The 16439-nt window shown below is 36.9% G+C and overlaps 1 protein-coding gene across 14 annotated transcripts in view; it reads left to right on the top strand.

Moving 5' to 3' along the window:
- Positions 1 to 16439, top strand: part of UBR5 (ubiquitin protein ligase E3 component n-recognin 5) — a 95505-nt gene that overhangs the window by 38465 nt on the left and 40601 nt on the right. For all 14 annotated transcript variants that reach the window (XM_052788690.1, XM_052788680.1, XM_052788685.1 and 11 more), the window contains 7 exons: positions 2523 to 2639; positions 2733 to 2843; positions 3606 to 3760; positions 5745 to 5862; positions 6714 to 6898; positions 7683 to 7792; positions 9362 to 9474. In XM_052788690.1, the coding sequence (XP_052644650.1) occupies positions 2523 to 2639; positions 2733 to 2843; positions 3606 to 3760; positions 5745 to 5862; positions 6714 to 6898; positions 7683 to 7792; positions 9362 to 9474 (909 nt within the window). The remainder of the gene's footprint in view (positions 1 to 2522; positions 2640 to 2732; positions 2844 to 3605; positions 3761 to 5744; positions 5863 to 6713; positions 6899 to 7682; positions 7793 to 9361; positions 9475 to 16439) is intronic.

Genomic DNA, 16439 nt, shown 5'->3' with positions numbered 1-16439 from the left:
CAATTTCACCCACAGTCTGAGATGAATGATGTTGAGACATGTTGCATAGGTACTGAGTTTTCTCCACCAAATAAGTGAAATCAACTGCTCAAGAATTCAAGTCAATGAATGAATTCTTCTGATAGTTCAACTCTTGTTGGACTATAGTACTATTAGTCTACACTGCCATGTATCAACATTGTGCCATGTGTATCAGAGCCACTCTATAGTATGGTAAATAAGGCTAATTTTTAATGCTAGACTGTAGTAGGTGCAAGCTGAGCCTTTAGTTTGTTCAAGTAGGTATATTCTGTTTAGCTATTGAGATACTAAGATTTCATCAGCAACCTACATCATCTTCGAGTATGTAATTTCTCTGGTCTGGAGTCAGAATTTATAGTTGAACACATAAGACTCCGGTTACAGAACCAGAGCTGTCATGTTGTTCGTGCATCTTTGTGCTGTTAGTCTTTTTCAATGGTCTCATGGAGGTGTATGTAGCATTGGTCCTGTAGCATTTAAATCACAGCTGCGAATATTTTGATGGGAGAGAAAAATTTTGAATGGCAGGTCTCTTTAGTGTTGAGCTTGTGGTATAAAACTGTTTGTTTATAGAAAGTTGTAAAACATATTAGCAAGATTGAAAATCATAATGATACTATCTTGGAGCAAAAATTAATTGCTTTCCATACTTAACTTTGAGGCATTAGGCCAGATAACATCTGAAAATTCATTTATGCTGATGAAGAAGAGATGCATCTCATTAGACTACAGGAGGTTCTGATGGTAGTTCTTTCTCAGAATATGCAATATTTATACGATGGCAAGTATTAATCATGACACAGATTAGCATTCATGCTACTTCTGTGCTGTGTTGGTAGATGCCCTCCAGAGCCATATAATTCTCTTATGATTTAACTAATTCTAGATCTTGTTATCAGGGTATAAAAGAGAATTGCTTGTGATTGCTTCTGTTCTTTCCTGCTGCCTTCTTTCTCTTTCCCAAAATATTGGTAAATATTTTGAGCTATGGGTAAGAGAGGTACTGAATCTCATGTTATTCAAGGACGCGCTCACACCTTTTGAAATGTGCACTTCTGGGTATGAAAATAGTAGAAAAAATAGTGTGAAACCAGATTTATGAAACTAAAAATGTTTCCACTTGTAAACTTCTATAGCTGAAAGAAAAGTATCTTAATTTAGGGGACAGATAAATGTACTGGATGGTGGGCTTTTTTTAATGGTCTGGGAAGAACCAAGTTTCTCATCAGTTGGTTAAATTGCTTAAAAGTGGTATATTGTAATCTAAGAGAGGCAGCTAAAGGTATTCATCTGGGAGACTACTACAGAGAAGACTAGTTACCATGTACCTGTCTTTCAGATTTGTAGCTCTGGAAGACAGCATTTGATTTTATACCAGTTTAAGTTGTTTTTTTCATTCTTTAAAAGCTGTATTCTCCCTTAAGTGCAAGGAAACTTTTAGTTGTTACCAGTAAAGAACATGTTTAGAAGTTTAGAAAGAACATGTCTTTCTAAACAAGTTTAGAAAGAACATAGCTGCACTTCCTGAGGAGCAGCGAATGGATGGGCCTTACAAATGTTTCTCAGTAAACAGAAGTAAATGTTTTGTGAAATCACTCAAATTCACAGGTCTGTAGTTTGAGATTTGTTTCAATGCAAGGGGGAACAGGAACTTGGAAAAAGTGAGATTGTAACTGTTGCGTAGTTGCTGCAACATTAATATACAACCAAATCTAAGAGGCGGGAGAACAGGCCTGTGACATACCGGTAAGGTACAGGATGAAGCAATTGAGCAAAGTGGTACTACCTTAGTAGTATAAAGATGCTATACAAGTTTTGGTAAAATGTTAAAAAGGAGAAAAAGGTGGCGGGGGGATAACCCATAATTAGAAGCTTTTCCAGCATAGGAGGTCATAACGATGCATTAATGTGACATGTAGCATGCTGATTTTTTTTTTTAATTGATCTTGTTTGCAGTTGTTTACCTTCAGAAGTGAAAGATAAGAATAGTTTAATTGATGAGGCAGTGAATTTGATAATTGATTTCTCAGGTAGATGGGAGATATTTTCATGAGTATACTTAGGAATGGAATAATGGACTTCTGCTGCTTTTTTGTTCATTTCAAAACCCCAGAATTTTAGAGGGAAACTGTTTTTTTAAATGTCAGAAGTCAAGAGATCTTCCCATCTTTAATTCTATGAGCGGTGTTGTGTTCTTACAATATTGTGGAAGCTCTTAATAAACTGTCCATGTTGACTGCCATGTATATGTTACTGCTCAACTTCAGGAAAATATTTATTTCTTTCTTCCCTTACTCTGTCAGAAGCAGTAATGCTTTTTTGTGTGTGTGTGTGTTTGAGGGCATGCTCAGCTTGAGACAAGCTGGATATATCTTTACTTTCAAGTTCAACATTCATGGGAACTCTAAAAAAACTTAACAGTTACAAGTTCATTTTTTGCATTTATATATTTATATATTTGTAATATTGCTGTCTTAGACTTTGTATTTCTGTATTTGTAGGATGGAACAAAGTTTATTTCTATTGGAGCTCTGTATTCTGAGCTCGTGGCTGTTAGCAGTAAAGGAGAACTCTACCAATGGAAGTGGAGTGAATCAGAGCCTTACAGAAATGCACAGGTACTTTAAATGCTTTACTTTACATCTTTAAATGCTTACTTTCAGAATGATTTATATGTTTTGAATATCTAAAATATTTTTTTGTTTCCAAAGAATCCTTCACTGCATCATCCACGAGCCATGTTCTTGGGATTAACCAATGAAAAGATAGTGCTCCTTTCTGCAAATAGTATTAGAGCAACTGTTGCCACTGAAAATAACAAGGTATGAGATGTATGCTGGTTGCTGAATTTGACAAAGCTGTTTTTTTTTCAGTTACTTGCAGTATATTATAGAGAAGTTGATTCTTCAGCTTCATCAGTAGTAGAAAGTAGTTAATTTGTTTGTTTATTCCACTTTTTTTCTCTATATAGATGTAAAAACAAAACAGAAACCCAACTGGTGTTTTGTAAAAATGCAAAAAGGTAAAAAAAAAAAACCCAGAAATAAATCTGACAGATTTACACCTGAAACAGTGAAAAAATACCTGTTTTACCCGATTATCTGAAATACTTAACTTTTTGCTATTACAGTAGAAGCTGACACTGGTTTAAGAATAGAGAAGCTTGTTAATGTTCAGTATATATTTGCTAGAAAAACTAAGGGCATTGAAGCTTTCAGTGCGGTAAAGTAAGTTATCTAAATATGCTTTTCTGCCCAGTTAAGGGTGAACTTGAAACTGATTTGGTAAAGTATATGCAATTGTTGGAATTATTTTTATGACACCTCTCTGCATTTTTTTTTTTTATTTTACTTTTTTGTTTTCATTTGGGACTGGAAATGGGGGGGAGGGGGGATCCTGAAAAGCTCTTTTCTGGGGAAAGAAAAGGTGGTAGAGGATAAAATCCCAAAGGGAATAATTTTTTTGGTTGTTTTGGGGTTTTTTTTTCCCCTTCTAAAACCAGTAAATATTACATTAAAGGTGCAACTTTTCTTTTTCTTTTTTTCCCCCTCCCTTTTCTGTTCCTTTCTTCCCTTCTCCCTTAGGTTGCTACGTGGGTAGATGAAACCTTAAGCTCCGTAGCTTCTAAATTAGAACACACTGCACAGACATACTCAGAGCTTCAGGGAGAACGGATTGTTTCTTTACATTGTTGTGCTCTTTACACATGTGCTCAACTAGAGAACAACTTGTATTGGTGGTAAGTAAATACCGTGTTTATATACAACAGTGTAGATCCACTGGATGTCTTCATGTCTTTGGTTCTGAGAAGCATTGCAAAACTACTGGATCACAGGTGTTGAGCTCTGTAACTCTGCACTTGAGCTTAGGTTCCCTTTTTAAATTATATTTATTCTATTCTTTAATGCCTAAAGCTTTTGAATCCAATTATAACATCTTTAAGAGAATAAAGTTACTCTTTTAGGAGATGTGTATAAGTGCTTTAGCATTCAGATATATCAGTACTACACAGTATCAGAGAATAAACTTCTTTATGCCTTTTTAGGCCTTTTTCAGATTATAAGTATGGAACAAACTTACCCACATATGAGCTCCACAGTCTTTTGTCACTCTGTTAGAAAATTTGGTCTGTTAGTTTGTGGTCCAAATCTTAAAGAAGGGAGAAGTAACATCAGATGCTCCCTCTGAAGCTTGTTGTTAAATTATAACACTTTTAAACATTGTAAGATAAGAAATGTTAGTTAAAATATTTTAACTAACAATTTGGTAATTAAGAAGCCTATGTTTTAAAAAACAAAACAAAACAAAACCCCCAACCCCCCTAAACTAAAAAACGCCCCAAACCCTCAAAAATAACACTCCTAGAAGAGCTCTGAAATTAATTTCTAATTTGAGTGAATTCATTGAAGATTACTAATGCATTGTCAATATGCATTATTTTTGTCAGTGTGTCAGGAGCTGTTGCGTTACATATCATGCCCAAAGCTGAAGTAGCTTTTAGGCACGGATGAGTTAAATACTTGATGATGAGTTAGAAATCAGAGCATTGAAAACTGATTCATGAAACAGCTTTCTCATTAAATTCTGATAATTCTCTGGAAGATATTTAAGTAGAATTGCATCTTAAACACAGACGTATTTCATTTAACTTCTAGTCCCAAATCTCAAAATTACAGTGCTCTGATTCTTGGCCCTTTTGATATGTCACAGCTGACATACCTCAGAGTAATTACTCTTAGCATAGAAACTAATAAGCCATAACACTGGAGATACGTGGCTATTAGAACCTGCCATCTTTACTGCTTTTGGAATAATCGGTGCAATGTATGAAAAGACTTATTAGCATTTATATGTAATCTCTGAAAGTAATTTATTTAGTAATCAACATGTCCTTTCTGGGAGGGGTTAAATGTCAGCAGTGGTGATTTTATGTTAATCAGATTGATGTAGACAGACGCTTCTGTTACTATTGGTATCTTTAGTTACAATGGTCTGTAGTACACTAGACAGGATTTCAATTTCCAGTGTTGCACAGGACTGATGCTTTTTATGTTTTCCTTAATGTGAAGGTTTTCAAATAAAAGCATCTAACTCTATAACCCACTGACTAAAACATGAAGTATCAAAATAATAAGCATGCTTAACTGTGTATGTAGGTGTTATTTTCAGCTAAACTGAGTGGATCCAATTATGAAAGAAGTGTCCTTTTTTCCCCTCTTGCAGCTTAAGTCTGTCTTAAGAGTCCTAGACTCCTTCAGCCATGTCCCCAGAGAGAAAGTGAGGCTTTTAGAATGTGAAAACAAAAAAGCTTATCCTGTTCCCCGGCAACTGCAAATTTTGGAAATTATCACTAGTCATGGGAAAGATATCCTCAAGTTCAGAGGGGAAAACCCATGACTTTAAAGCTGTGACTGGACCATACCGTCTGTGACAGAGGTCTTGCAGCATTGTGGACTAGAAGGAAAGCCATTTTGCAGTGACATATCTTACGTGCTCTCCCTCTTCCTCCTCCCGCCAATAAATTGGCCAGTTGAGATGAATTTGGAAAGTGGAGGTGAATATAGAAAAAGATGTCATTTCTACAGTGCTTTGAAATTTTGGAGAAGGTGGCACACAGACTTTTATGTTTGATGACTACATTAAGCAGAAGGAATAAACTTTTCAAAGTTATAAACAAAGTATTTCTTTCATAGCCTTTTAAAAAAATATGTGTTTTTCCACAGGGGTGTAGTTCCTTTCAGCCAAAGGAAGAAAATGCTAGAAAAAGCTAGAGCAAAAAATAAAAAGCCGAAGTCTAGTGCTGGTATCTCCTCTATGCCAAATATAACCGTTGGAACCCAGGCAAGTGCAACTGTCACAAGTGGCATTTTTACAGTGCTATATGATGAGCTTACAGCCTGCCCTTCAAAAAACCAAAATAAAACAAATTAGGTTCTATTCTTGTTATGCACAAAAGTTCTATCAATAATATGGAATTAAAATAGCATGTTTTAATTATATGACTGTAAATTGATGTGTCCTGTTAGTATTGTTGTTGTTTTACTACTATAACTACTGCTGCAAACATGGAGGAACAAGCTGTACTCATACAAAATATTCTGTTATAACTTACCTACTGATTCTGTATTTTGAGAGAAAGTAATTATATAAGTACGATTCTCAATAGAGCACATAGCTTTGTAAATGATTTGGCATTTAAGTGCCTGCAGTATTAGAGTCTGAATTTGATTTATTTATGCAGTGGGAGAGGCCTTTGGTTTGAAGCCTTTACCAAAAAGGTTAGTAGCTGATACAGAGCTGTAGGATTCTTTTTGTGATTAGTATTGGAACTAGTACGAGACAAAACAGCTCTTTCCCAGGGAGCACATTTCTTTCGGTTCCCAATCCATTCTAATCAACTCTGGGATGAGTCTTTATTATTGGATGAATTGTTCCTTCTGTGGTTGAGCATCTAAATATTATATAATAAACAGTTGCACTGCTAAAGCTGTTGGTTTCAGGCATGAATTGCACAACAGCCTCTTTTTTCCTAGCAAAGTGCATAGTACGTCATGCTGACTTTCCTCTTCATCTAGTTCTGTAAGTTTTCTTATTTTTTGACTACTACATATGTCACCAAGAAAATGCATGCATATATGATTTCCCTCAGTATAATCCATTGTTCTCATAGAAATAAATATTTCTGTCTGTAGGTGTGTTTAAGAAATAACCCCCTCTATCATGCTGGAGCAGTTGCTTTTTCAATCAGTGCTGGAATTCCTAAAGTGGGTGTGTTAATGGAATCTGTTTGGAACATGAATGACAGCTGTCGATTTCAGCTTCGGTCACCTGAGAGCTTGAAAAACATGGAGAAAGCTAGCAAAACTACTGAGGCAAAGTAAGTGTTGAGAACACACATGCGTACACACAGAACATTTATTTGATATTCTCTTGGTGATTGATTAAAAATTGAAAAGAAGGAAGGTCACGTTTTTATCAGTTTGAACTTTTTGCCTTTTTTATAAGATTCTAGCTTTCTTGTAAACTCTGCTAAATGTGCAGAAATTCTCACCACAGGAAAGGCATCTCAGTTGTGTGAAACCACTATGGAGATGTGAAATGCAGAAGGAGTATTAAATGAAGACTTTCCTGCAGTGTTCCATAAAGTTTCCAAGATTTTATATTTGAATAACTGAAAGTGGTTTTGTTACGGAACTAACTGTTTTCAGGCCCTTCATGGCATCGAGACCCCTGTTTCAGCCCTTCCATAGTGTGAAAAAGTCATTGGGTCCACAATTGCCAGTTAAATGTTTCTTAAAATGGATTTAAACTGTTTCAAGAAAAGCTTGAAAAAGTTTAGCAGTTCTTGAGTTTCAGGTTACTGTATAATGCTAATAATTCTTCCTGTCTTCAAATGAAGCACATGGAAGGATGTTTATTTTCTGTAACATTGTATCTGTGCTCAGGTAATGTTATAAAGCTAATCTCTGATTAAGCAGCATAGCACCATTCCCAACATCAGATATATAGCCTTGTCAGTTAGAATGGTGGTTTGCAAGTATGGAGTTATTTCATTAAAGTATTAAAGGAACGTGGCTGGGATCCACTGACACTTTGTCCATTGTCACGGAAAAGGTTGCACCTTTTTCTTTCTTCATTCTAAGTAACACCTTTTATTCTAGACCTGAAAGCAAACAGGAACCAGTGAAAACTGAGATGGGTCCTCCGCCATCCCCAGCTTCCACTTGTAGTGATGCATCTTCAATAGCAAGCAGTGCATCAATGCCATATAGTAAGTAATGTGTAGCTCATAGTAACATAAAATATTTGTGTAGATTAAAAGTTTCATAAAAGGCAGTTCTACAAAGATTCTGTACTAATTTCAGAATGCTTTTCAGTCTGAACTGCAATATATGTAAAGGCTTTTGTAATAGGCTTTAACACTGACAATTCACTATCTAAATTTAAATGTATTAGTATAAGCAGTGACTATTTGATGTAAGGTGTATCTAAGCAAGCATAACGCTTAGTTCTCAGAATCAAAAGTATATTTCAGGAGGTGATCAAGAGGAATTCTGGAGATAAAGTTGTTTACGTGTTATTGCAATGTGATAGTGAGTTTCTTTACAGCCCAGAAGTTGGAACTTGTTTTGGAAAATTCCTTTTAAGATTAAGCTGTTCTTGCACAGCTTGCCTTGCACGTGAACTTCTGTGCAAAAAGCAGTAGTTCGTCATCTATTACATAAAATGTCTAAAAGTAGACATTCTTTACTAACATACAAAAGCAGTGAGAGAAGTTTTACTTAAAATTTGTACTTTTAAGTACAAGTTGTACTTAAAAACCTAAAAGGCTGCATTAGAATTCATGTAACTGATCTCTTAAGCATTTTTTTTCCTCCATTTAAACCCATACATTTATAAAGGGTTAATTACAAGGCCATCATTTGAAGAAATCTTCTCTCTGCTCCTCTTTCTTCTTGTTGTTCACATACTGCAGTTTTAAGAAGCATTCACCTAGAGAATCAAATGGCCTCATTCAGCGACTGAGAATCTTGTATGCTCAGATCTGCAGTACTAATTAATTTTACTAGTAGAGTTTTTTGCTACTGATTTCTTCTCTTTTTACAGTTTTCAACTGTAATTTTTCACTGACTGTAACTTTGCTTGAGTGTTTGAAGTTAACTTCACAGTTAGTTTAGAAGTTCTCTGCTTCTTCCTTTAAATATGTTGATAATATTAATTATACCGTATACTCAATTCAAGAGATTAAAGGTTCTTTTTGTCAGTGTTAATTTAGCCATGTTATGTATTTAAATTTGATCCTGAGTGTACTACGGTTACTGTTCAGATAATGTCTTTGCAGCAAATCTAACTGTACTGCAATTGCTATTAGCCCAAACAGCTATTTTCTGCCTCATTTGCTACTCTTCTAGATGTTTACCAAAAATTCATACATAGTGGGCAAGCAGACTTTTTGTAAGGGTGATATGAAGCACTGTAGCAGGCTGAGTGAAGGGTCTTAGAATGTCAGCCTTTTTACTTACAGCATGAATATCTGAGCCCTGCCAAAACAATTTCTTGTATTCTAATTATTTTTCTTAAATGTCCCTAGAAATTGCTTTGTTTATCAGATAGGCTTTATTAGTGCTAATTTCATGGAAGAACATAAAAGTGGCATGGTATACTGTTTGGTGGCTCTCACTTTTAAAGTCATATTCTTGTTAACCTCTTGTTAATGTCTAGATTTGACTGTTGATAATCTTTTTTGGGGGAAAGGTTTGGTGTTTACTGACTTGCATTTGGATGCTTTGATTAAATATTTCAAGTCTTTTTTTTTTTGGTAATAACTTTTTTGTCTCAGAGCGACGACGATCTACTCCTGCCCCAAAAGAGGAGGAGAAAGTGAATGAAGAGCAGTGGTCTCTGAGGGAAGTTGTGTTTGTGGAAGACGTTAAAAATGTTCCCGTTGGCAAGGTTTGTCTAAAATACACTGTCGCACCATCTTTGGAGAGGGAGAAAAAAATGTTTTTCCTCTTAGATAAGCTAACTGTTTAAAAGAATCATGTTTTGGGGATGCTTGAGAATGTTTCTGACTAGTGTGACTTTTGTTGCATTTTTATTTGTCCATAACACAATGATAGTAATAGACTGAATGCGTTGTGAATAAAACGTGATGAATCTTAAAAAATAACGTTCTGGTACTTTAAGTTGGACCACAGTATTAAGTAAAGCAGATGTGGTTTTATCCAAAAGATTATTTTTGGTGACTTGAACAATAGCTCCCACATGTCCAGTGAGATTGTGAAGAGTTACAGGTGTTGTTACTGACTTCTGCATACACATTAGCTGAACATTTGGGTGAGTCTCATGTTCTGGCAACCAAAGAACAGAAATGTTTTGATTAGAAATGACATGCTTCATTAATATGACTATGAAGTTATTTTATTTATTACTCCAGAAAATCTGTTTGTTTGGTGCTTATTTCATTTTCTCTCTAATAAACCTTTGCTCCGACTAAGAGTGCTATAGAGGAAAATACTACATTTCTCCTTTGACGTTGTGCAATGTTAGGAGGGATTAGAACTGTCATCTAGACAGTTCTCTGCTATGCTTTTCAAAAATAAGAGCAACAGGAAAGCCAGTAAAGGTTTTCCACTGTATTGGGTCTGGCTGAGATGGAGTTAATTCTCCCCATAGCAGCCCTCATAGTGCTAGAAAGGTGTTGATAACAGACCAGTGTTTTGGCTACTGGTGAGCAGTGCTTGCACAGCATCAAGGCTGTCTCTTCAACATCCCCCCCCCCCCCCCCCCCCCCCCCCCACCAGCAGGCTGGGGCTGGGCAAGATCTTGGGAGGGGGACATAGCCAGGACAGCTGACCCAAACTGACCAAATGGATATTCCATACAGTATGACGTCAGCTCAGCTATAAAAGCTAAGTAAAGGGAGATGGAAGGGAGGGCATTACATTTGTCTTCTGGAGCAACCACTACAAGTACTGAAGCCCTGCTTCCCAGGAAGTGGCCAGACATCGCCTGCTGATGGAAAGTAGAGAATAAAATCTTTTTTTTTTTCCTTAGCTTTTGCATGCGACCTTTGCTTTTGCTTTATTAAACTGTCCTTATCTCGATCCATGAGCCTTCTGTTATGTTTTCTCCCCCCCTGTCCAGTTGAGGAGGGGGAGTTAGAGTGGCTTTGGTGGGCATCTGGCACCCAGCCAGGGTCAACCTACCACGTCGACAAATGAAAAAATTGGATTCTTTCTACTTGACTCATAGAAGATCAAAAACCCCCTGTTACCAGAAGAGGAAATAACTGTCCAACAGAAGGCAGTTGGATTTAGTCAGAGTTATTTTCCTTGCATCCCTAATGGGTTTACTTGTGCAGGTGTGGAAGATTTGCCTTGAGCAGTATCTTTGAAAGGATGAGGCCCACAATGAATTTTCATTATCAAGTTTAGGTAATTTTTGCAAAAGGGGGTATGGAGCAACTTAATTCATTGAAACATTTCAATTTCTGTAAATGAGGTTTTGAGATCTAGTTGAAGTTGCTGAAACCATTGATTGCCTCTCATACCAGCTTTGGGAAAGCCCCTGTTGTCCTTGTCTGTCCTTACTGTTTTAGATCCTAAAATTTTCAGGACAGAGACTGTTTTACTATTTCTGTATACAGTTGTAAAGGTGTCTGTATGCTGCGTCAAGAAGAACTACTATGATAAATATAGAAGAGCTTGAATTTTTATATGTTGATATTTTCACTGAAGTGCTAAAACCAGTAAGTGGGCTGTCTTCTGAATAGAGTTATTGCTGCTAGTCTATTCTATACCAGTCGTTTATGGCAAAGATGCTTTTTTTTTTTTTTCCTTCATAGAGCATGCTGTCCCTTTCCAGTGATGTATATGGTCGTTTACTTTTTTCCTTTTACAGTTTTGTAACACTTCAGAGTTTAGATAGGATCCAGCAGGCAAAACCATAAAAAAATTTTTGCCTAGTGGTGCCCAGGTTAAAGACAGAAATACAGTTTATTCCTTGTTACATGTTCTGTTTGTAATTTGGGTCAGTTGTGCAATTGTATGAAGAAGACTGGAGGCACCTCAGTCTGCAGAAGGGTTACTCTTTGCAGTGTTGTACAGGCTCAAGAATAGCTAATGTTGTTCATTGTTGAACAGTAATGTTTGTAATTTAGCTTATTGCGAGCTGAATTAAGCACAAAGAGGATTTGAATTCTGAACAATCTTACTGTTCTGCTCATAAATAATATTTGAATGTGTACAAAGGTTCGGTCCAGTCTGCAAAAACATAATCATACAGGTTTGGGGTCTTAAGATGTCCTACCCTTTTAGAGTCCATCTGCATACACCTTCATCTGGTCTTCCATGGTCTTTTGTTTACTGAATGATGTTCCAGAAAGTCACATCTTTGATGTATTGGTATGGATGGGCTCAGTGGCATGTTCATCCTGCATGAGAATATACTATTCCTATGTAACCTGGGAATTTGTTACCTTTGGTGTTTCAGAAAATTGGAAAGGCTTTGAAGCACTGTTTGGAGTTTTAATTACTTGATGTTACAAAGCATGGTGTCAATAATAGAGCAACACTTAGCTTCTCTCTGAGTGCTGTCATCACGTAAAATATGTGGTCATGGAGCATGTGAATATTGGGACATCTTTGAGAAATATGCACTGGTATTTGGTGGATTTTTTTTGAGCACAACATGAAGTCAATTGCACTAAACTAATTGATCTGTGAGGCCAAAAATCTTGTCTTATGTAATGATTCAGGTGTGAAGTAGTAAGAGGAACAAAAAAATTATTTCCGTCCTTTTACCTGCAAGAGCATCTGAAATTTTGAACATTTATATTCTTTAGAATAAAGTGTGTTAGCCATGAGTGTCTGTCAAAATGTTTGCCACCTTGTAAAAAGATTTAAATAATTCTTTGTTTTACACAAAAAAGAATTGTTCACTTAGGCTTTAGGAGGTAGACTTTAGAAATAGGAAAGGGGTCAGATTTACTGATGCTCAGCCTGTGTTCCTGAAATAATTTTGTTAGTGGAAAATTTGTGTTTCTGTACTTTTGGATGTACACAACAACTTCATGATGTCTCCAAAAAGTGCTTGGTTAAAATCCTTCCAAGACCACTGTGGTGCTCTGTTTGTAGAATGGTGGACAGGTAGATGGTGTCAAGTTCTAACATGTTTGTTTCTCTCTGGGCTCTTCCTGATCTTGATATAGTAACAGCCCTCCCCTGAGTTGAGTGCTAAGATCTAAGATGACTGCACGTGATTGTTCTGATACCAGTAGATTGCACAACCAGCGTTTTACACACTGCTTCATAAATGTGGATTGCGTGTGGTGCCAAAGCAACAAATGACCAGAGAGTGTGGCGAGAGTGCAAAAGTTCTTACATTGGGGCAGTCTTGAAAGAAATGAAGAAAGCAGAAGTCTGCTAGATAAACTCTTGGATTTAGTCATCTTTCTCCTTGGAATGTATTATCTTCTAATCTCATTTCAGTTTAAATCCTTCGTAGGCTTGGAACAAAACTAAGTCCTTATTCTTCCAAGTCTGTCATTAGATGGAGGAGGTAATGATTATAAGATTATCCACCTAATAGAAGACTCATGGAATGAAACAGCCTGGCACTTGTCTATTCTGTTGTCTGCATTGGTGAGAAATCTGATGGAGTCTTCAGTGTAGTTTAGAAAAGAAATGGGCTGAAATAAGCCTTTGTTACTGTCGCAAAATGGAGTAGTTTAGACCACTTAAAGAATCACCTCGAATGGTATTGGTAAAAAAACTATTTAATAGGATTTTATGTATAAGCACAACTTCACAGAATTCGATGGCAATGTTCACTCTATTACTGAATACATGGATGAAATGCACAAAGGAAAATTTAAGTCGGAATCAAACTAAAATTATGTATACAGAGACTGAAGATGCAGTAGGGTAAAAGAGAAACATACAAAGAAAAATCAAGTTAGAATTGATTTCTCGTGATTTGTACAGAGATTGGGAATGCAGTAAGGTAGGGGAGACCCTCTGGTTGAGTCACAAGGTTCAGAGGAGACCCCCTTGTTTTCTAAACTCCTGTTGGAGTCTCGGTGCAGCTGGATCAACTCCTAGTCTCTGACTTGGTCAATAGTTTATATCTAAAGAGATTGTGAGTATGATAGCAGCCTGAGATTCATTCACAGTTGAATAAAGTTCAAAACAGTAATTTAAGTATGGATTTGAAAAACAATATTTGTAATATCCTTGCTATAGAATATTTAGGTTAGCGCACACACACATGCATAAAGACACTAAGATATACACACACACACACACACATATATAAAAAAGCGAGTAAAAGAGAGATACCTGTTAAAAATTCCCCTTGGGTTCAGTGAAAATGTTCATGTCAAATGCTTCAGCATGTTTCTCAGCAGGCGAAAGGTTGAGCCTCAAGGAGCGGAGAGTATCAGCCCAAGTCTTGTCGGCTTTAGGCAACAGACCTCCGATCTTCGCAAACTTTTCAGTTTGTGAGCTCTGAGAGGCGTCTCACTCAGAGGGAGATACTGGTTGCAGCCCGCTGCGGTCCAGGAGAGCTCAAAGGGTCTCACTTAGTACTGCTGCTTATAGGTTTGGGAGATGATTGGCTTTAGTCGTTAGCAAATTGTTGGAATTCCAGTTTTGCTGGTACCATTAGGCATGAGTTATGTTTCAGATAAGGAAGGCTCTAGGGCTGTCAGAGAATGAGTTAAGATTCAGATACAGGATGCTCCAAGGTGGTTCGGAGAGGACTCAGATATGTCTCAAGGTTGTCAGGAGAGAACAAATTATCTCTACTCCCGTCCCTCGCCTCGGCTGGGAAGCAGGAGTCCTTGAAACAGTCAGCACAACTCCCTGTCTTAGCCATGCAAGAGTTCCTGATATGGTCAAGGGGTGCTTAATGGCCCAACTCATTACACTTATGCTAAGGCCTAGCGAGACTTCCCAAGTTTGTAGATCAGCCCAGAGGGGAAGGAATGCACCACCACGGTTACTGCTCACTGGTATCAGAGGAATAGAAGCTGGTTTTGTCCATCTCATGCACTTTGGGATATTCTACTTACCCACATTAGCTTTTGGATCCCCTCTTCTGGAATGGCTTATATGGTATCTGGAACCACTGTTAGAACAAAAGGGTAGGGAACCTGGGCTGGAGCTGCTTATTTCTTCTCTGTCAGTTGTGGTTCATTTTGGTCTGAGGCTTTCCATTGGCAGTGTCCAAGGCCTCCCCAAACTGCTTCTGTTCATCAAAGTTATCCTCAATCAGGTGAGACTTCTGCGTATTACCAGTTTTGCAGTTCCTGTGCCCAGAAAGCTTATCAGTCCAAATTTATGTTTCACAAAATCCCTAGGACTTGAGTAGTTTGTTCTTTAACTTGTACTTTGTATTGTGTTATTTCAGTCAGTCACTTGAACTTTTTTTTTTGTTTGATTTCTGTCTGAGATTGAAGCCTTCCCATGAGAAGGATAAGTTGAAAGAACTCAGGCTGGATATAGTCCCAGAAGAGTTACTTAATCCCTGTTAGGAATCTGTTTTTAATCCTTCAAAGTTGAATATTTTAAAAGTTGTGTCAGTATTTCTTTGGAAGTGCTCACTCTGAGAGTAGAGGTAGAAGCCTTTTCTGTGATGTTAAAATTTCTTCCATTGCAACAAGGAGATTTGATAAGAAATAAAAAAAATATATTTTCCCTGGTCTTCTGCTGCTGTGTCTTGAGAGGGAATATGGTGATTCTGGAGAGGGAAAGGTTACCAGTGGATCCAAACAGGTTTGCTTCTGAAAGGCTCAAGTGCTAGTAGTTAGCTTTGTTCTTTTTAGAGGCTACTCTGCCTATCGTTAATGTGATTTTAAATGAAGAACTGTAAGAGGGAACAGAGGAGAAGTGGGGCTCAGGACCTGCCTCCATTTCCTTTTGAGGAAGGGACTTTACTTGAATGTTTTCTGTCAGTCAGTGTGCTTTGGCGTTGTGGTTTAAAGGAGTGTGGCAGTGGGTTGACAGTAAGGGTAAAGGAGGTAACAAGTATGTTCACCTTTCAGTTTATCGATTCATTTTTTTTCTTCCATTAAAAAGAAAGATCAGATCTCATTGTCCTGTGGTTGAAAAGGCTCTAAAAAGGTATTTTGCTTTTGGGAAAAAATCTTTAAACTTCCATTTTGTTGCTTGCTTTTTTCATTCATTTGATTCATTTCTTTTAATTTAGTCCTAATAAGGCAAACATTGTCTATGTAGTTCTGTAAAACGCTTGTTTCCAGTTGATGAAATTTTTGCCTTAGCAGTATGAACAGTGTAAGTACTTCTGTAGGCTAAAGCATCTAAATCCTTTAAGCTCTTGCATTTTATTTTTGTTAGTGCATTTTTCAATGAATTCAGACTTACATAATTTCAATTAAAGAGGAGTGTTGATGTTGGTTTTTTATCTTGTTCAGTGCTAGCCCATTATACAACATTTCTGCTTTGGAGCTTTCTGTTTCACTCAAGCTCCTAGTTGCAAGAGGTGAATTTCTTCTCAACCAAATATTAATTAACATATTTTCCAGTTTTTAAAGATATATGACTTTCTTCTTGAACGACAAAATGGGAAAGAAAAAAATTATTTGGCATGTGGACTCTGAAAGAGTCACCATAGAGTTCCAGCACTTTAAAAACCATCAGCATTTCTTTCAACACGTGAAAAGTGGTGTAAGTGAAAAGTGATGTAGGTGATAACACTAAGAGCAGCCAGAATGCATGTAGAAGAAAACTTTTCATTATGAAGATAGGTTATGTTAAATATTTGGGGACTGTGCCTTTTCTTAAGGTGTGTTTCTTCCCTCCACTCCCTCCTCCCCCCCGATATAAATTCAAAATGTCATAAACAAGATTTCATATGCCCTGCTAGACATTGACCATTTAGAATCTTCTGGTTTT

This window comes from Harpia harpyja, chromosome 5 (assembly GCF_026419915.1).
Source record: "Harpia harpyja isolate bHarHar1 chromosome 5, bHarHar1 primary haplotype, whole genome shotgun sequence".
NCBI lineage: Eukaryota > Metazoa > Chordata > Aves > Accipitriformes > Accipitridae > Harpia > Harpia harpyja.
Note: the sequence above shows the minus strand (reverse complement) of the source record. Positions and strands in the feature narration are given on the sequence as shown.